Source organism: Pomacea canaliculata, linkage group LG10 (genome assembly GCF_003073045.1).
Source record: "Pomacea canaliculata isolate SZHN2017 linkage group LG10, ASM307304v1, whole genome shotgun sequence".
NCBI lineage: Eukaryota > Metazoa > Mollusca > Gastropoda > Architaenioglossa > Ampullariidae > Pomacea > Pomacea canaliculata.
Genome location: NC_037599.1, coordinates 14,020,252 through 14,042,138, shown reverse-complemented (window position 1 = coordinate 14,042,138; position 21,887 = coordinate 14,020,252). Strand labels below are relative to the sequence as shown.

Genomic DNA, 21,887 nt, shown 5'->3' with positions numbered 1-21,887 from the left:
CAGTCCGTTTTCTGACTATCTATAGATCTAACCAACGGTCACAAAATGGACGCGGTATTGGTAAAAGAAATTTCTCCCGTACAGGGACACTCACACGCAGCAATACGGTGCTCCTCACAGTCAGACGTATTGAAGTAACACTTATAACCATTCATGCACAAGCTGGAGTAAGCGAAATTCCCGTAGAATTCAAACACGTCAAAAAACGTAGAGAATGATTGTGAGCCGGGGTCAAGCCACAGAGTAGCGCCCCCTCACTCAACTGTCATCACTGCTGTCACAATGTTAAGGACTAATACAATAATAATAATACTTTACAAATCAGTTTTTACAAAAAGAATTCCTAATATCAATCTCAGCTGTTGAAAAAACAAAACAAACCTAAAGAACAGAACTGCATGCCATTAAGCAAAGGGAGATCATTACCTACTGAAAGCTGGATACACATTTCACATCAGAAAACTTAGGTTTTAGAGATCAAGAAACCCTATTAATTAGAAGCTGGGTATGTCTGAAGCTAATTTGTTGCAACTGATGATCACTGATTTAAAAAATTTAAACAAATGACATAAACCAAACTAGAAATGTCAGCAAACAGATCCAATTGATTCATGGTTTCCGTAATCCATCTGCAAGGGAGAAGCTACATCCATTACATCAAACTGAAAAGAAAAAAGGTAAAGGGCTCATTAACCTTGAGGCTATAGTGAATATAGTTCACTGTATCAAGCACATAGCATGTTGAAGGCAGAATCCATCTCTCCACATGTACTTTCCCTGACAAATCAGGTACTACCTAGTCGTGCTTGGGAAAGGAGGAAACTGGCATTTTTCAGTCACAGGTCTGAGCAGGCCTCACTCTAGGACTTTCTGCTAATGTAGTTCAATGTACTTATCAGCATACTAACATCCAGACAGAAACATATTCTCAACACAGAAACAAACATGACATCCTCAGTCTGATTTGGCATGCTAGCCCAGTCCTGTCAATGTGTACCACATTCATCAAGACATGAAACGCATCAGATCAAAAGATCTCAACTCATGACACATGCTACCATGGTGACAAATGCACTACAACAGCACTCACCATAATGTAGTGAGACCAGCTTGTAAACTACAGGAGTACAGAGTGATCCTATGCATGCTTCTATAAACATCAACAAACTCACACAGATTCTCAAATATTTTATTTTGTGTACATGACTGATAAATAGCTATGTTCTTCTATACAAGAAAGTATATACATTTTTGCTAATGCAATAATTTTTCACACTTTTCTTTTTCCATTCAGCTGCAATTTATGGTACATAAAAAAAGGAAACAAAGACTGGATAAAATGAACACAAGTATTTTCTAAACTAAAAATAAAAATATAATCATCTTATGATGTGAAATGACTGTATACATGCTGCTGACAGATTTTGCAGCAGTTTACATTAACGACACAAACACAGCTGTGATCTTGCACTATTTGTGTTTTCCTGGGGAACTTCTTTCTTTCGCTCGCTCTCTCTCTCTCCTAACTTGTAGTCACAAATGATGCCACAGCCTTCTACCCACTTGCTTCAAACTGCTGTGGGTGGTTGGGCTCATAGTCTATTTTTTTCAGGCATGTTAGACAGCATTTTAATATTTTCATGTTTCTCTCATCACTGCTGTCACAATGAATCTGCCCCAGACCACCTGTAAGGAGACAGTTTCAATGTACACCAGCATTAAAGTGTAGCAATTATGACTGTTAATAAAGTTTTTTTCAGTGTTTTGGAGAAAGTATTCAAATAGTGGAATAACATTTGACCCACTCCTACAAGGTTGTGTAAGATATATAAAGGTACACTTAAAGCAATACATTAAAATGCTTCATTCCTAATAAAAGGCCTCACATTTAAAAATAAAACGACTTATTAACAAATATTACTGGGTTTGTTAACATAACATGAAATTTTAAATTTGTATCACCATAAAATGTTTATGTGTTCAATAAATTTAAAATGCGAGCAGAGATGTACTTCAAAAGAAATCATAATTTGTTACTGTCCACTGCATATTTGGTAAACATATCTATATCTAGGTTGCCTTCAAGTCTAATATCAGCTTTAATCAGCATACAGTACTTCAATTTTCTGTCCACTGAAGGCAAACATTATGATTTTGGGTTGTTTACATGTACACAACTATCTAGCATCTCAATATCTTACTTCTCTGACATATCTAACACCTCACAGGTACTCAATATCTCACTTCTTTGTGGAATTGATTATGCATCCACTGTGCAGTTTATATGACTAGTCAATGCCTGGAAACTGTGTGTAATGAGGTTAGTTCAGTTCTCTCACTGCTGTCAGGTTTCATTCTACAATGGCAGTACCAAATCCTGTAGCTCATCTTGTGACTACCAGATAAAACTTTCCAATCTCTTTATCAATTCTGATCAATTTAAGTTGAAAAGTATGAAATGCTAAGTGAGCATATCTGTTTATCATGTCTGTGTGTGTGTCTATGTAGAAATATGCAAGTGTGTATTGCCTGTGATCTCTGGTAAGGCAGCATACAGTTAGGACTCCAGCATCTGTCCATAGGCCATCAAATCCAAGAAGTACAAAGTTTTGATCAATCTGACATTAATCTGGATGTTGGTGTTGACTCTTATTGATGCATGAATATTCATGTGCAAAGACTCATAAACTTGTCTATATATATACTTGCACATCTACACTCCTACTCTAAAACAAAGGAGTGATATCATGCAAATGCTTTACAGTTTTAACCTGACAACCATAAACTAACCCTAACCCTAACCCTGCCTCTTGAAAAGACTGTTGTAAAAAGCTAGTGAAAAAGCTACATTTTTTTCATTCTTATTCTGTTATATATACATCATACATAACTCAAGCTGAAAAGGCCACATGGTGTAAATAGCAAACAGTGCTTACATACATATACATACATAGATGACAGTGATGGGCCAAACGTCACAGAAGAATAGCATCCTAAGTACATCCAGATAACACATTCTTCAACAAAATTACAGCAAATTTAAAACACATCCTGCTTTACACTTTTCTTTTAAACTGTCATTCTACAGAATATAAAGATGCATGAATTTAAATAATGGTGAAAGTATCCCAGCATATCATTCCTGGTCATCAACTGCCAATATTCTCTTTATTTTCACTTTTGTTCTCTTTGCAAACAATCCATTTTACTGTCTTTTAAGCCACTTTTGCTCACACAAACCCCAGTCTTTCTGCTTGATGAATGATGATGGCAGACAAAGCTCAATGCTTATCTTGAGGTGGCAAAATATACCAGTACAAAGACAGAAGACGTAATCATAATTCCAGCAATACCACCCAATCAAAAAGCAAACTATAGACAAAACAATGGATTACTCTAATTGTCACAGCTCAACCTATATAAACTTTAAAATACTAACAGATTAAAATACAATTTTATGCACCATTTATATGCATGCACACACACGCTCTCTACTCTCTTCTGTTCCCACCGCCATGCTATCTCTTTAAAATTCATACAGGTGAAAAATGTAATTCCATTCTTGGATGCTGCAGAGGAAGGTATATAGGAGATGAATCTGCTATTGTAGCCCCTAACATCAGACTCCCATGGGGGACTTCAGAACGTGCAATGTCCACTGACCTGTTACTGCAAGCAGCAAGCAAAAGAACATGCATGCCTGCTTATCAACATAGGTGAGGACAGCTATACACAGTTCACATTAAATGATCACCATGAAGCACATTGGATACATGAATATCACGGAGCTCTTAACTTGAATGTACACATGCACTATTAAAAACATGCAAACTTCATATATATTTAACAATAACCACTATCAGATACATTGTACTACCCAGGATAGTTTAACTAAAGAGGCATCTACAAGAAGACTAGCATGCATGGTTCAAGCACCCTCACATAATAATGACTCTTATGTGTGAATAACTCTTCTTTATGAAAAGTGAAAGGTCTGAGGTTCAGTTATGGTCATATAAAGTTGTAATACCACCCAAGCACCATTTGCAAGCAAGCTTATTTACACTGACATACAAGCTGTATATTTTTATCATACCAAGAGAAAAGAGACAAACAGCTGCATGCTTAATGCTCTCTTCAAGCCAGTGAAAAGCTGCTGGACAAAAATTAAAAAAAAAAAAAAGAAAAAAAGGGGGGGCAAGCAAGTTGGCAGGTTGGTACAGTAGGAATATAGGTAATAGTAGCATTCACAAAGTTTCCAGCTGCTGTATGTATCTACTGACTGAAATAAATTACAGTACACGCTTATGAATGCATGCACACACACTCTCTTCTTCCTTCCAGCTCACCTTCATACATATAGACATACACAGGCCAGTTATTCACCAGGGCTGCTATATGCAGCCTCCAGTGATGCTCCTGACCAGCCAGTTAGTGCAGTACAGTGCTGCGAACCACCACACAAACAGCACATCAAACATCTTTTTGACTGTAAACGTCATTACATGTTTTGAATATAAAAATATCCATCGCTCAATTTTTCTGTCTACCAAAGCATTAGCTCCTTACGTGCTGCTGTTTTTACCATGTGATTTACATGAGTAAGTTTCTAGAAATAGAAGTTTAAGCTCTGACTAATGTTGTGACTTTGTTTTAATTTCTGCTTTATATTGTCTAGAGGTATAATGAAGCAAAGAATGGCGATATTGCTTACAAGAAACAATGGTGCAAACTGTACCTACTAGCCTATTTAAAAAAAAAATCTATATCTACTAATACCTTACTAGAGAGAAAAATTGTGTACCTACTACTATCTTACTAGAGAGAAAGAGATGATGTGTCTGTGGTACAAGTCTTTACTTTTTCTCTCATACTTAGGAGTAAAAGTGTTTTTACAAAAAGCTTCTCGCTCTAACACTACAGTAAGATCCCCTTGCTTTATCACAATGTGCTATCATACATCATGTATTACAAGAAATTTAGCCCCAAATCTTTCCCAAGCCCATTTGGTTTGACATTAATGTCCATCTCTAAAATAAAAACTTAAAGGACAGGGATAAAAATATATACCTATGGTAAAGCAGAACCTAAAACACAGCACAAGTTCACTGAAACTTGGCACAAGTTCACTGAAATGCCTATTAAATAAATCACCATATTTAAAAACAATACAGATCACAGTAATGACTAGACACCCTACCTTTATAGTAAATTTAAGTACTGTCAATCCCTAAAAGACTACAAATTAATTAAACGAAAAAATATCTGTTTCCAGTGCAGCAGATACTAACGTTCTAATGCTTTATCATCTGCTGCTGAAAATGTGGGTGGTTAGGATGTAGAGACGGAAAAAGAACATTTCAATCTCAAAAGAGGCAACAACCCTAGAAAGCTTGATACATTTTCAAGCAGAAAGTGAAGGTAAAAAGTTAAATGTCATTAGGAAAAAGAAATGCTCAAAGAAATGCTAGCTGACAAGTCACACAGGAAAAGCCAGATGACAGTGCATAAAAATTTAATGAGGCTGAATGACAAATTAAACAATGACAACACTGCAAAAGACATGTAAGTGTGCCAGTGGCATTAGCCTTTGTTCAACACACATATTGCAGCAAATCATTCTATACATCAGAAAACAGTACAGTACAGTACAGGTGTACAGTACATAGCACATCATTCTGCCTATGAGAACACTGGTGTCAGTGTACAACACCTCACTCTGTACATGAAAACGCTAGTGTGCAATGCAGCATGTTACTGTATGCCAGAAAACCAGTATTCAGTGTATAGTATATCCCACACACCATCTTCATCACGTCCAAGAGATTCATAGTGTGCCCATCAATATATGTATAAACAAATGTCAACAATATTGCATACGCAGCTGCTATATTGCATTTGATATTTTTTCCTTTTTTTAATCCTTTTACTGACATTTGTCACATTTTAATATACATTTAAATGAGAATTTTTCAGGTGTACAAACATTTTTTCAGAGCAATGATGTCATTTCTAGACCAACAAAACTTTGATTAACACTGTATGTTGGCTAAGCAAAAATAACATTTTAAATTTTCTTCGAGACTTGCCAGATGACATTACATAGGAGTCTCACTACCTTTTACACATCAGCCACAGAACTTTCTACCTTTCTAACTGGTAACTAAGCTTTCTCATTTACTGTCTGCTGTTAGTGAAGGACTATGGCTGATGATGTAAAAGGTGGTGAAACTATAATGTCATTGGTCAGCTCAAAGAAGAAAGAAATTTGAAGAACTATCCAGTCACCTGCTCTCTTAGCAATCCTGCATGCACACATTTACATTAACAGGAACAGTAGCATCTAGAACTGAACAAGTGATGTTCACCTATTGCTGCTGTTGTGTAAAGTACTCATAGCTGGGACACGGCGAGTCTGCATTTGCCTCTGGCGTGCTAAAAAGGACTGCCCCATGTTACTGTTGGCAAGTCTCTCTTCAGCTGCCTGTCGGTGCAGCTGCATTCCCTGTAGCAGAAAAAAATCTATAAAAAAACAAGTCATCTGTCTTCAAGAAGGCTTTAGATAAAGAATAATATCTTCCACAATCTAGACATCTCTCTGGTTGCATTATGTGGTTAATATAGACTATAGAGGTTCATACCTGCTCAACTACTCTGTTTCTCTCACACAGGTGAAAACATGCATTATAATTAAAAAGAAACCAACACAAAAACATTTGCTTTGAGAAGCATATTACTATTAAACAGAACAGGTAAATACATATTAGGCTAAGCAGATTGCAGTGTTTACATAACAATGATCAATTTAAAGAACACACCCCTAAATCATCCCATCCTAACAAAAAGAAGAAACACAACAGACCAGGTTGTACCAGGCAGTGACAATCAAAGACTCTTCCTCACTGTGAATGCTTCTCATTCTTTCCTGGTCCTTCTGCAAAAAAAATAAAATAGAGGTGGAGATGATGCTGCCACAGAACATGTCACATTGTTTGGGATACATCTACAGCTAGCTACTGGTCACCGGGTAAAGCCTCTGTTATGGATTTATAATAGAGATATATAAGGGTGCATGTGATTAGGTCCTTCCAATTGATGCATTAACTTTAAAATGGTAGAAGGAATCACACAGAAAACCAATCTTACTTCTAAACTGGTGATGTATTGTTCTTTTTCATGAAGTTGATGTCGGAGAGCTAGCACTTCTGCTGATGTATCAGCACTCTGGCTTGCATCTAGACTTTTTATAACCTGTTGATCCCAATTATTTTCATGATTAGACATCAGTATCCAGCAACAGAAGATTAGATCTTGCAAAAAAGCCAAAAATATTGTCAAACTGAATGTCCATCTAAAGATGATTCACAAGAGCTTTGACACACATAACCTACTGAAATGAAAGCCAAGATGAGGAACCAACTTTCCAAGACAGTGAAAGTATAAGACTGCCTTGGAGTGTTTAGATTACAAAAATAATCCACAAAGATGGGCCCAATAATAATTCTCTTGCCTGTTGGCCAGGATATTACAGTATCCAAGCAACTTTTATTATTATTCAAGCCTTTATAGAAAAATTGTATAGACAAGAGTATTGATGTGAGTTGAAAGAATGGGGCAGATAAAGGTGATCTTATGTAGTTCATAATAAGCAGATTGACAGAGCTGCAACTTGTGTATGATCAATTTTCTTTTTCTTTTCGAGCATATAAAAATGTCTTCCTTATAAATCCATCTGTTTGAGAATAAAATTTTATTATTATTTTACAGTTAGTGTTGGACAAAACTGCCTTGAGAAGTGATACAACATGGGATGGTATAAGACAGCAACTTTGACACTGCACGCCCTGTGTATCTTGTAATGATATCATGGAATGTAAAGTGTATAAAAGACAACCAAAACTAGCAAAGGAAATATGTCAAATATTATATAGAAGCCCAAAAGATTATCATCAGAATGACATTTAAACAAACACTGACAGAACAGTAGCTACCAACACTCTCACACTTTTTAACTTGATCACTCCTACAAGAATTATGCACTAAAATAAAATGTTGAGCTCAAATACCTGTCTGGCTTTATCTAGGTATCGCCTATAACGTTCTTCCATAGCCCTCATCTCTTCGTCCTTGCGTCTCAGAGTTTCTTGTACAGCTGTTAGTGTCTCTGCGCTGCTGCTCAGCTGTTAAGCACATGGGAATCTCCTTCACTTATCAAACTTCCTTAATTGTGCTCATAATGACATCACATTACACACAAGTGAATGTTTAATTATACCTAAACCTCACTGTCATCAACTAGTTAAGTTTAGGAGATTTGAAGTGCACACTGATGCCGTGAAAGAAAAGCATTCAAGAACTTTTATCTCTGGGCTTTACTTCAAAGAATAACATAATGTTCATATGGCCTTATTTTTTGACCCAGATCTTAATAACACTGATTCTAATTTCTGTACCTCTACCAACAAAAATACCTTATCTTTCAGCATCTCCACTTGTGCTGTCCGCTGGGCTATCTGTAACTCTCGTTCTTCCAACCGTTGAGTGAGCTCTGTTGCTCGCCTCTTCATCTCCAATGTCTCAGTGGATGAAGCTGAAGCTGTTGTCTGCTGTCGCTCTTGAAGATCTTCAACCTGTGCCTGCAGCTCTATCAGGCGCTGATTCAGTAACCTGGGTGAGGAAAAGGGTAAATTTTACATGCACCACACAGAGAAAAACAGTCGCAGGAAAAAGGAGTCATAAAGATACACACTATATCATTGTAACGACTGTCCAGCACATACTATCACTGCTACAAATGGGCAAATGTTACCACAGCAATTGAGAGATATCAACTGTGCCATCAGTTATGCCTCTGAAATGATATACTTTCGATCATTGCTCTTGTCTACTTTATACCTGACTTCTGTTTCAAGTTCATTCTTGCGTGCATTAGCATCATCCAGCTGTGACTGTAAGTTGTGAGTTTGTTCCTCCTGGTTCCCATCCGCACTCATCTTCAGCAATTTGTTCTCATGCTCCAGTCGCAAAAGCTGCTCCCTGTAAAAGCATGCATGTGTGTGCACATATAAACCTATATTAAGCCTTACAAAGACCCTCGTTTAAGACACAAACATATATATAAAAGAATAAAATAAAATGCAACTGATCAAGTAAACAACAAAATTTGCATCTTAGAAAACTATAATAACCATCACATTTTTCAGAGAGATTTCTATATTTGTAGGATAAAGAAGAATTTTCATGTCCACTCACTTGACTTCTGGCGGTAAAGACAGCATGCGCTGTGGTGAGGGCCCTATATCACTTATCTGCTCACTCAGGGAGATGCCAGCCATAGTTGGCTGTGTGCATTTCAGCTCATCATTCAATTCTTTCAGAGAGTCCCTCTCAGCTACAACACGCTATGACCAAATTTCAATACATATAAATAGATCCTCTTGATATAATACTTTTTAAATATAATAATTTTTTCCCAAAGTCCTCGCAAATTTTCATGGAGCTAATGTTAAACAGATTCTTGATATAACAAATTTTGATAGAGTGATTTTTTCAATATAATGAACTAAAATTAAATTTAAAAAAATTTCTTAGAATGCCAGAAATCCAGACATGCATGATAGATAACCTGGTTTGGTCGTTAAATGTCTAAATTCAGATCCAGTGAATATTTTCCTCCCATCTGAGTGGGTTTGTTAAATCAACATTCTATGCATATATTCATATGCATACATAGATATGTTTTATTCATTTCTTGACTAAGAAAAGGGGAGCACATGGATACATATGGCAGCTGACAAGGCCTGCAACTTAGATCTGTCTTGAGTGATGGTGAGCAGGTCCTGCACCGCACAACCAGTCCACTCCTTCACATTTGTAAGCCAGTTCTTCCTGTGACCACCTCGGCATTGACCTTCCTCCAAGATACTTTGAAGGCTAGTCTTAGATAAGTGTTGTGCTGAAAAATGCTGAAAATCTTTGAAGAACATCACCTCTTTTTCTCGCTGAAGTGTAGCCAACCTCTCCTGTAGCCTGCTGCACTCAAACTCCCACTTGTCTGCACGCTTAGTCTCATCTGTCAAACGGTTTTGCTGTTCCAGTGTTTGTCTCTTGTAGGACTCCAGCTGCTGCTTAGTGTTGTTTAACCGCTTGATTTCCTGCAATAAAAGGAAAAAACATGTTTACCCTATCATAAAGAACTCTTCTCATCACTTACAACAACACTTACCATCTCAACAACTGATCACATACACAAGAATGTACGCTGAATCTTTAAAGGAATATTTAAATTTTAAAATATTTAAAGGAATACAGCCTTACACATTCTCCTAGCTTTTCTGCATTCGTTTGCTTTGGCCTTGCTGACATATTTGATGTTTAATATCACAGGTGTTATGCATATGATAAATTCAGGTGAACTTTAATAAAACAGTCTTTAAATCTCATGACAACCAAAAAAATGAAACATCAATGTAAGACATAACATAATAAAATAATGTTTATGCCCATGCTGACAGGTTTGGAACTGGGGACATGAAGGTCTGGAGCTCATTGATGTGAATGGCAAAGAGGTTCACCAGCATCCAAAAGAAAAAAAAACAAAAAAACCAAAACAAACAATTTGGCACACATGCTGAAAGATTGTTGGATGGAAAGACCATTTGAATAAATAATCTGCCCTATCCTGCTCAGGGAATCTGTAATGACCATGAGTTTCCTCACAATGCGCTGTACCTGTAAAGTGGTGTTGTGCAGGTGACACCACCAGAGAAGCTTCCAAAATATGAGACACGTCATGGGAGAGAATGTACCACCCTGCCAATGAAGGCAGGACACCACAGTGGGGTTGTAGGACATGCATTTCCCATGCAGGAAGGTCTGCCAGGTCTGAAGCACCATCCACTCTGAGACCATTGGCTATATTACAGCAGGAAGTGGGGTAGGAGATGAGTGGCCCAACTGCCAAGTTGGGTCTGGAGATCTTGGCAAGGCAAGAAAGTGTCAGGTAAAGTCCTCTCTACCCTCTAGAAAGCTGAGTTCTGCCTGGCAACAGCTCCCATGATGGTACTTGAATGGTACAAGACCACCCTCTCTATAGAAGGACCAGAGGGACAGAGTAGTCTGGCAGGCCACTGGGCAAACAAAGATGAGAGTGGATGACCTTGATTGGGCATAATGGATAGAGTGGAGCAGACACTAACAGTCTCGGGTGATCACCACTCATGTGGGAAGGCAGTACAGAAAGGCCAGAAAGGTACAGAAAGACTCCCCTCTCCCCACCACAGACCTTAAAGTGGTAAACATTACATACAGAGCTGACATAACGTGACTGGCAGTTCAGACAGAGAACATGCAGGTAACTTTGCAATGTAAGGTTCCTCTATGACACACAACAGACATAAGGTATCTGAAACACAACTCACTTGAATCTGGGCAAAAAAAAGGGAAGAAGAACAGTGTAGAGGTGGGTAGGGGTGGGATCAGTTTGTTGAGTTTGTGTGCTCCCTGTTGACTGATCAGTTTTAAATTGGGAGTAAACAGCTTGAATTAATGTAGCTAGTAGGATGAACTCCACAGTCATGTCATAGTACAGAATGAAGAGGAAACACATATTTACATAAAAAAAAAATTAAATAAAAATGAGTAAAATAAATTTGTTATAAATTAATGACACCAGGCAATATAGCTTCATACTGGTTTTGGAAAACCCTAAAGGCTATTGCAAAAATGTAATGAAATATTTAAAATCTGAAAATCCCGAATCCTTTAGTAGACTTGTTTAGCTAGTTTGAAAAAAAAAACCCAATCAAACAAATGTCTAATGGCAACAGGTTAGTCCCCATGTTTTGAGCTCGCCAGTTAAAATCTGCTTCTTGTGGCAAAAAATCTAGTTCCTTCCAAGATAGGCCAGAAACTATGTATTTTGGGGTGTGGGGGGGAAAGGAGGAGAAATCCCAAGGCTGCACAAAAAATATCCAAGCTTCTCTTCAGCCTTTACAAGTAACATTTGCTCATGAAATGCTTTCAGAATATGGCAATAATTATATAAGAATAGCACATTATCCACAGACCTCTTCCATTTCAATCTGCTGCTGCATGTAGTGTGTGTTCTTCTCCTCCAGCATCTTCAGCTGCACCCGTAGATCACTCATGTCCTCTGTAACAGATCCAGAGACACAAACATGTTTACCAACCAAAAGATGTCAACATAAACACATCAATAAGAAGATCCTGTCAATTTTATGTCTTTAGGACTGATTACACCCATCTATGATGTAACAAAAATCTGTTTATATGCAAACACAATGGTGAGAATAAGTCCAAGCTAATTCTTTATCCGTTTACAATCTTGTAATTAATGTATGGGGGAACTTCACATCAAGATTTAATGCTTGGTCACCAGGAGATATAAAATAATTGTCTCTGGATGTAACTTATGTTTATAGGACTGGTCATATACATATACTCTCCCTTCCTTTTATCAGGGTAAGAATGAATCACATCAAACAATGATAATAAAAAAATAAAATCTTATCTAAATTTTTTTTTTTGTCTGCCTCTTTGCACAATATGGCTCTACACAGTGGTAAGTGTGTGAGTGTGTGTTCATGTTAAAGACAATGTTGTCTGTTCAACATGTGTATGTGCAAGAACTAATCATACTCCAAACTCAGCAAGGGATATTTAATATTTAATACCAATAACGAAATAGTAGAAGTAAAGCTATACATACCTAATTTCTTCTTGTAAGATTCTATTGCTGCCTCATATTTTGTCTGAAAATATAAATTTCAACAATATCAACAAGAAGTTATAGATATTTTTGCAATAGACTTGTTACAATGAAACCAAGATCTCACCACTCAAAAGAACGCTTTATGCATACTTTCTACATTATTTTATTGTAATGTCTGGACAGAATTGTAGTTTCCCCAACAAGAATAAATGGATGTTATTCTAAGCCATGTTTAACATCTGTACACAGTCTAATCATAAGAGATAAATACAGTAAAACCTACTCATGAAAACCTTCTATACTGTGATCCCAAAATTTTTCAGACAAATTTCTCTATACGAACATCATCTATGATACAACTACCTCCCCAATGTGACTTACAACTAGCAGTTTGTGCTCTATTAAAATAGATTGCTTCTAGCCTGCCATTTTACAAATGCAATGCTGCAGAAAATCCCATTATATATTAGCAGTGTAATAGGAAAAAAAATTTAAGTCTAATGCAATACATACTGCTTTGTCTGACGTATGGCGGAGAACATCAAGCTCATCTTTCATTGCTCTGGATTCTGATGCTAGCTGAGTAAGTTCTGCATTCTGCCATAGCAGATGATTGGTATATAAATATATTGAGAGCAAAAGAGAGACAAACACATACACAGAGTAAAAAGGGAGAGAGATTCAAAGACTTTATAATGTCCTAATGACAGACTTATTACCAGGATGGCTTAACTATTTTATACTACAATACCTGTTATGGAAGCTTACCCCTTGCTGCATTCCAAGTTGACTTCAGCTTCAGTTGTTAAAAGTGACAAGGTTGGTATGATAAATTACTAGCAACAGTTCTGAAATATCAGGGAACTAGCCAAGCTACAAATGTTGCTCTAAATCAGTAGTTTTCAAAGTATTTCGGACTGTGGACCACTTTACTAAAGTAAAAAAATATGCCGCAAAAAAAAAAAAAAAAAGGCTTAAAATCACTCACTACCATGAATTTTACATTGAAATTGTCGCATTTGTTTAATTATGATTTAAAACTAAGTGTACTTTTGTGACAGTAGTATAGTAATAAGTTCACATAAATTACAAAGTTTGTAAAGTACACATACAAATTAAAAATAAGGAAGTGCACTGTGTTACTAAGGGGTAATGGATGATGCAGTTAAATGATACAATGTTCACGCTGTGACATAAAGACTTAGTTGGTAAGTGAGAGTTTTATGCAAACAAACAGTTGGGCATTGTTAAAATCAAAACGCATGTGAAATCAATACTGAGCTAATTAGCATATCTGGCAAATTAAACATCACTTTGCTGACATAGAATGACTGTCAGCCGCAGACCACACTTTGAAAACCATTGTTCTAAATAACTGCTGCAGTGACAGTAAATTCTTGATATTCATTTAAGTATACTTTCATTATTGATTAGCACGTCTTCAATATATGGTATGAGAGTTAACAATAACTGCTTACCTTGTCTTTTAAATCGTTGCACTCTTTCAGTAGAACATCATATTTTATTCTGTAATCCTCTTTACCTGTGGAAATGTAAAATTATCAACCAATCAATAATAGTTTGGTTAGCAACAGGCTATCAAGCTATATCACTATGCCAGACGTGTGTGCGTGCGCGCACATATTCTCATGTGCATACGTGAAAATGAGACATGGGAGTCAAGGTACGAAAAACAAAGTCTTTTTGCTCAACTGTTTCTGCAGTAAGTCATATGTGGCTGTTTCTACCACTACTCGAGTGGAAACGATTGCTAAAATGCTTTGCATACTGCAGAGTCAGCTTACAGAAAGATGAATATCAGATTTGCACACTGCAGAATGTTTATTTTTAATATGTGTGGCAAAGCAATGGCTTGCATTTAGGAGAAAAACTGGAAGGAAAGGGGGAAACAATGTTAAGAAATAAACAAGTACAGGTGTTCAATATTGCTACTTATTTTCATGTGGACAGCCATCAGCTATCAACCAAAGTTTCTCTCACCTGACTCTAACTTGTAAATTTCATCCTGCAGGACTTCAATCTGCTGTTGGAACTGCATCATGCGCTTTCCTACAGGCGTGCTGCCAATTTTAAAAGTACATAATTATTGACAACGAAAGTACTGTAGAAACCATCAGAATCAGAAACACTACCACTCAGTTTTGTGTGATTGCAGCCTACTTACAATGCTTGCAAAAAACAGTAACCAACAGCCGAAAATAATCAACCTCCACAACAGATTTCAGAAGGTAATTACTTTTTATCTTAAAATTACTGACTGCTTGCTCTTTAAATTATGTTTGTCTCTCACATCTCTCAACTTGCATAACGAAAAATAGATATTAAAGCTGTCTTCACCAAGAAGTTATATTCTGAAGATACGACTAATGTGACAAAGTTCTGTGCATGATTCATGTCTCTTGCAAAAATATTCTAGTCTCTTGTATCACCTACCTGGGGTCATCAATGTTCTCTGCGTGCTGAAGTCGCTCTTGAAGTCTTTCATTTTCTGCTTGTAGCCCAAGTTTTTCCTCATGCAACGATGCCACCTGCCAAACAATTAGAGAGCAACATTCATTGGTAAGAGTGGGAACCATGATAAAAAAAAAACATACTGATTTTGTAGATCTTTAAACAGATATACATAAAATTCAGACCACCATAAATTAAAGGACACAATGAAACAAAATTAAAAGAAAAATGAGTAAATAAAAACACTAAGAGGCACTGAAAAAATAAGATGAAAAGGATATAGTGAAACAATAATATGACAAATTTCTCTTCTATTAGCTTCGAGGGTCATGGTTAGCGTCTGTCACCAGTACAGTGAAGGTTGGATGTCCTGGGTTCAGCTTGTCTTAAGCAAGCTATTCTTTCTCCACATGTGGCATCTGTTTACAGGGTTGGCTGCTGATATAGCTTAGTTTCTGGCTCACAGCACCAATTCCCAAACCCACTGCCACTAGTTTCTCCTCTTCATCAGCAAATGAAACCAACATTCAGATCGTCATCTAGGATTCTTTGTGTCTTGCTCTAACAAGTGTTTCAAGCTGTTGTGCTGTGCACGTCTGTCTCTCTGTGTGTGTTTTCCAACTTTCCACCTATTCCTCTTTTTCTGTTAGTACCATTTCTCAAGAGAATATCTCACCTGCATGTCCAGTTCATGACACCGCTGTAGTAGTTCTTCTTTCCCTTCCAACACAGAACTGAGTTCTTCCATAGTGCGTTTCAACTGCACAAGTAAATACATCACAGGAATGTTTATTCTGCACATGAAGAACTTTTTCTCTGATAACTCAGTGTATACTTTATCCCCAAGATCTCTGCAAATGATAAATGAAGCAGGCCTAACTTTGACAGGAAAAGAAAATAAACAATTCTGAAAGTTTACTGAAAGTAGCTCAGAGGAGTAAGTAGTAGATGTATGTACTAGAACTGCTTATAAAAGCTAGGACGTAACATCTGTAATAACAACTGATGTCAAAATAACAAGAAGCATATTAAAAAAAATTTAAGAAATACCTGTTCTTGAACTTCAGATTCCACCTCATCACCAGTTGCTATTTCTTTCGTCATTAGCTGGAAAATAAATTATTATTCAGGAAATGTGCAGCACACACAGAAAACTTTGCAATGTTGGTTTTTTTTCCTATGGTTATTGTTGATTTATGTACTGATGAAGTGGTGCTGTATGATGGAGTATGCTAATTTCAGAGGACAGCAAAAAGTTATGATTCAAGTATGCAAAGACCTGTTTGAGGATGATCTAAGGAGGTTTTGGAGAGGAAAAAGATATTCATAAATGGATGATAATTCTTGTGATTGTTTTGATATAGTCATTTTCAAGGAGTGGTCTTATCACTGAAGACTTGAATGGTGGAGGAAGTAAGCCAAATGGCAGTCTTACCTCTTGTATGGCATATTTGATCGTTTGTTGCTGCATCTCCCCCATACCCATGATGCGTTGGATGTGTTCTTGTTTGCGTTCACAGTTAATAGCAACACCCAGCACTAACTGCAAGAGACGACCTAGCTCCATAGGGTCATTATGTTCTCCTGCTCATGGACAGATGAACACAAACAGAACAGTTTATTAAAGATAAGAAGTCTTTGAAAGGAATAGATTTAGTTCATTACAAAATATTGTAAAAATCTGAAATATATCTGTGCCTCAAACACAAACACAAGCACAAAAAGAAGTCAAATTTGTGATGTCACACCAGAAGGCATTCCAAGCTCTCTGTTGGGCTCTAATCACGACAACATGTCTCCATGTTCTAACAGGGAACTGTGGATTTGTCCTAGGTAAGAATGTTGACGTAAAAATAGCTGTTCATCTTCGGAACAGAAGATAGAGCGGAGGGTAATTAAATGAGGATAATGAGGCTACTAAATACTACATCCTAACAGTTTTACCATACTGACCCTCTTCCTACCTCCCACTTCCTCACACACAAATGAAATATGAAATACAAAGAAGACATCAAAAAGCTACAGAAAAGTACACTATTTATAAAAAAAAGCACTTCAAAAGTTGAATAAAACAGAATTTTTTAAAAGCCTTAAGACTTCAAATGCTGCAACCTGATGTACATTATGTTTACTGTTTTAACAGATCACTAAAGAATGCTAATACTGTACATCAATAAGAGTGTACATGTGTGCACACCTATGTGTACAAGTGTGGGAAAGTGTTAGCACAGCTCACCTATTGCATTCACATCAGGCATCTGGAAGCCTTGAATCTGTATGCCTAGCACCTGCAATAGTCACAAAGATGACTTTTTTAAATATTTATTTTCGCTGACTTAAATTAACTAATGTTACTGGTCCTCTCCAGTGGGTAGCAATCTTTGGTCAGTGCTCATTGTGGCTATAGCAGCTGCCGTTGTGCAAAAAGCCACCCAAGGGTCTAGAGTAGTCACACCCTATATAGTCTCCACACTGCCTCATCCCCCCTTCTATCTAGAGTCCACCCTGAACCTTTTCAAAATTAAATGTGTAAATATTTTACAGTACTTCATAAAGCTGCAATGTGTAACTAAGTGAATGGCATTTCTGCAGCACAATATTCCTATTGTAAGCTCTTAAGGTTCAATGTGAAAAGATTACAGGGAATCTAATAATACCAGCATTAAGTAATTATAACACTGTGTTTAAATTTATGTACTATCTCAATCTTACCTCAAGGTTGTATTCCAAAATTCCTTTCAATATTTTTTTTAAGTTTGTTACCTGTTTAACAGTTTTAAAAAAATCATTAAAATAAGTAAAAGTCAAGGAAAATAAAAGTTTGAAGCAAACAGAAAAACAGTAAGATCTGTATGATTGACTGTCTGTGGGCATATGCATACAATTTGCAAGAGATAGAGAGACCATGACCGCAAATATCTAAAGGTCTCTTGTATATTATTATAAAAATAATTGCTATTATCACTCTTTTTATAAAAAGATTTCGCATATGAGTAGTCTTTACTGTCTTTGTTGCTACCATGATTACCACAAGCAGCAAACAACAACCATGATTATAATGTACATGAATAAGTAAATTTAAATGTTTGTATAATATATCTGAATTATCCATGTTACATGGAGTGAGAATAGAGTTTTATTAGTTGTGCTTCCAGAACTGAAACTCTTTCTTCATAATAGAGCATCATAACTTATTGGTGGGAAAAAGCCAAATGTTCTTTCCACAGATAAATTATTTTCCTACCTTCTTGTTAGAAGCAGTTTTTTTTATTTTTATTTCACAACTTACTTTAAAACGCCAGTTTCCAACATCTTCCACCTTGATCTTGGACATCCAGGCTTGACTGAAATATTCTGGTGCTCTGCATTTGGGATGAATTAAAAACAGTGATATAAAATCTGCTTAGTAGTTCATATTCTGGTAAATGATGTTGGGTTCTGATGATAGTTTGCAATCCATAAACCTTTATGACAATATAAAGTTATAATTTTATAAAGATTTTTCAACTGCATAAGCCCTATGGCGTAAGATAAATATTTCTTGCTTTGATTCTTTGTTTTTTTTTATAGCTATCCAGTTTGGTTTTTAAAATAACATTTGTATTAGTTATTAGGACACCAATATACATTAACATTTCAAAATATATTTATTACAAAATAATATGAACTTTGCCATTAACCCAAACAAGTCAGTGAAAGACAAAGACGGCAAGACCATAACAAACGATGCGGGACAAAAAGACAAGTGGATGGAACACTTAAGAGATCCCGATTTGACCTCGTCCATCACCTTTACCTGATATACCACCAGCAACTGAACAACTTCATGTCAACACCAACCCTCCCACTAAGACAGAAATCATCAAAGCTATCAAAAGCATGAAAAGTGGCAAAGCAACAGGCCTTGATGGCATACCCCCAGAAACAATTTTATAGCCCCTCCTACACAATATCTGGGAACAAGAGCTAGTACCAGCAGACTGGAATCTAGGCCACCTGATCAAGTTACCAAAGAGAGGAGACCCCTCCCAGTGCAACAACTGTTGGGGGATTATGCTGCTGTCTATTCCCAGCAAAGTCCTGATAAGGGTAATTCTAGAGAGACTGAGACCAGAACAAGCAGGGTTTCTCCAGGATATGTCATGAATTGACCACATTGCCACCCTTCGTATCATCATTGAGCAGTCTATTGAGTGGCAGTCCTCCCGCTATATAACTTTTTTGGATTTTGAGAAGGCATTTGACAGTGTAGACAGGGACATCATCCGGAGGCTGATGATCCACTATGACATTCCACCTAACCTCATAAACATTATTCAGGGGTTGTACAAAGACTCGTCCTGCCAAGTTATCCACATAGGCCCAACTAAAGGGTGCTGTCCAAAACTGGGTCCACAGCCAAGGTGTTATTCCGGCCCTATGCTCCTTGAGCAGTAACAAGGAATAAACTACTAACTATATATATAATTATGGTTCACACAAAAATAAAGACATTTGCACACAACATCCCTAATTTCACATTTGCAGATTCTATGGTTTCATAAAATAAATAGAAATAATAAATAAATAATACAGAGCACTAACATGAGTAGATAGAAAATTAAAAAAATGCTTATTGAACTGCTGCATTAAGTATACAAGTAGAGAGGCATCACATTATATTTAGTAGAAAACTTGACAAATTATTTAAACTATTGACGTGTGACAGATGGATAAATAGATGTATTACAAAACAGATGACATGTACTTAATACAGATGTATGTAGCACAACCTGTTTCATAAAGAGGTCTTGGAGGCAAATATTTATTGCCATGTTGGTGCTCCCCTGCTATACAGACAAATCTAATGTCAAAAATCACTCACATTTGCTGAAGGCCCTGTGCAATGGCTATCCCATCACTGAGTTCAGCTGGGTTATCATGAGGTGCTGATAATTCCAGCGTCTGCAGCTAAAATGGATATAAAGTATCGACTCACTTGTAAGTAACACAAATAGAGAACAGTGCTGCAAAAAGATTGTACCTGTATGTGTAAGCAAATAAGAAGAAATGCAAACAACAGTTCAAAATATATTCACAGAAACAATTTAATTATTATAATTTATTATTAATTGTATATAATTGTCAATTCTGACTTCAAGACTGATTACAGCTACCAAGACCTTTATACATTTTTCTGTTAGGACCTACAGAATCTGTCAGACGTGATGCATGATTTCATGTGTATGACCTTTGTAGTCAACAGTCACAAGAGTATACTAATATAATGTAAAGCTAATGCTTTAATATAACATCATTGTAGCATCCCCTGTGGCACTAGTCCACAATATTTTCTCATCAGTAATGATTTCAGCCATGTATCCAGTCTATGGTCTAGATCTGTTCTTAATTCAGTATGAGTCTTAGTCTGTACTTAACAACAGAATACCTGGCACCTCCCACTGTATACAAGCCCAGAAGAAGAACAATGGTTAGAAATATCAGTGAAGTATCAAAATCAAATGACCCAAAGGATGAACACAATCTCTTATAATACCCCTACCAAAGAAAGGAAATACTAAACTACCAAAACTACTAAATCAAACTATCAGTCTAATCATCTGCCAAAGCATAATGATGTTCAAAGTAATCTACCACTGCTTCAAGAAAGTGTATTTACATTGTATTTAGTAAGTAAAATGTATTCTCTGATACCAAACTTTCTAAATTTTGTTCCCTGTGTATTCTTTATGACCTTGTCAGTAACTTAGTATGTTTTGTGTATCATTGTTAGTGTTTTTAATGCTAGACCTTGTTTTATTATTGTTGGCCAACGCAGAGAGTGCAAACTGCTATGGCTGTTTTGCTGCAAAATACAATAAATTCTGTGCAAGATAATATTTAGAACAACTGACTGCCTATCCTTTCCACCAGAAGCACACAAGTTTTCCCTAGTTATGGGACGCACTCTACATTGACCTAATGGCTGTTGCAAATAATATTCAAGCAATGAGGAATGCTGAGTGGATTTGTAGTCATTTGTAGTTATCTTTCCAGAGCAGATAAAATGTCTCCCTCAGCATATAAGCAGATCTTGAGATATGATATCTGGCTTGTTAGAAAGAGGATAAGGCATTCCCTTTGTAATAGGTGACTGCTTTAATACAAACTTCTGTTTTCCAACATTTGGTTTATCAACAAGATCGGGATCGATCTCATGGCACAGAATGGCCAACAGAAAAGGCAAATATGAACAGTCAAAAGTGGATGAATAAGATGCGTGAGGAGAGCAGTGAGCTGCATTAAATTCTGCTTATACTGCAGAGTGAGAATTCTTGTGCATAATAATGGAGAATATATGAGTTTGGAAATTATAACTGATCGAAGAAGGCTTATCGTCGCTCGCCAGTTTTTACGGTGTCAGCGAAGTTCAGGAGGATACGTCAATATGAACAGTATATAACACATTATTTCCTGTGACTTACCCAGGTGATCAAGCTGTTGCAAATCTGTTCTCTGTCTGGCTCCATTGTACTGATAAATAAAAATAACCTTTAAAAAAACTAACTCAGAATCTACATGTGTGAAAGTGTTATGATTAATGTGTTCCTACTACCACATGATACGTTTCCGGATTACGACTCTCCTTAATGCTGTTATTTTAACTTGTTTAGTTATAAGTCACATTAGCTGCAAACGACAT

At 36.6% G+C, this 21,887-nt stretch overlaps 1 protein-coding gene across 3 annotated transcripts; it reads right to left on the bottom strand.

Moving 5' to 3' along the window:
• Positions 1–1,175: 1,175 nt before the first annotated feature.
• Positions 1,176–21,884, bottom strand: LOC112573396 (protein Hook homolog 3-like). 3 transcript variants are annotated; one of them, XR_003101219.1, is made up of 24 exons: positions 21,670–21,884; positions 20,070–20,155; positions 18,495–18,567; positions 17,918–17,968; positions 17,442–17,493; positions 16,641–16,789; positions 16,256–16,312; positions 15,882–15,965; positions 15,188–15,282; positions 14,735–14,814; positions 14,212–14,276; positions 13,247–13,330; positions 12,731–12,773; positions 12,069–12,154; positions 9,990–10,154; positions 9,253–9,401; positions 8,896–9,036; positions 8,472–8,667; positions 8,067–8,180; positions 7,147–7,251; positions 6,863–6,934; positions 6,369–6,505; positions 4,350–4,447; positions 3,537–3,669 (listed from the first exon to the last, which is right to left on the bottom strand). XR_003101219.1 is itself a non-coding variant. In XM_025253721.1 (23 exons), exons 1-23 carry the CDS (start codon positions 21,712–21,714, stop codon positions 4,432–4,434), a joined length of 2,145 nt encoding a protein of 714 aa, XP_025109506.1. In that variant the 5' UTR covers positions 21,715–21,884; the 3' UTR covers positions 1,176–4,431. The 3 variants fall into 3 exon arrangements, 2 of the variants coding, with proteins under 2 accessions (XP_025109506.1, XP_025109505.1); XM_025253721.1 differs by having other exon boundaries at positions 1,176–4,447; XM_025253720.1 differs by lacking the exon at positions 4,350–4,447 and having other exon boundaries at positions 1,176–3,669.
• Between the last annotated feature and the right edge of the window lie 3 nt (positions 21,885–21,887).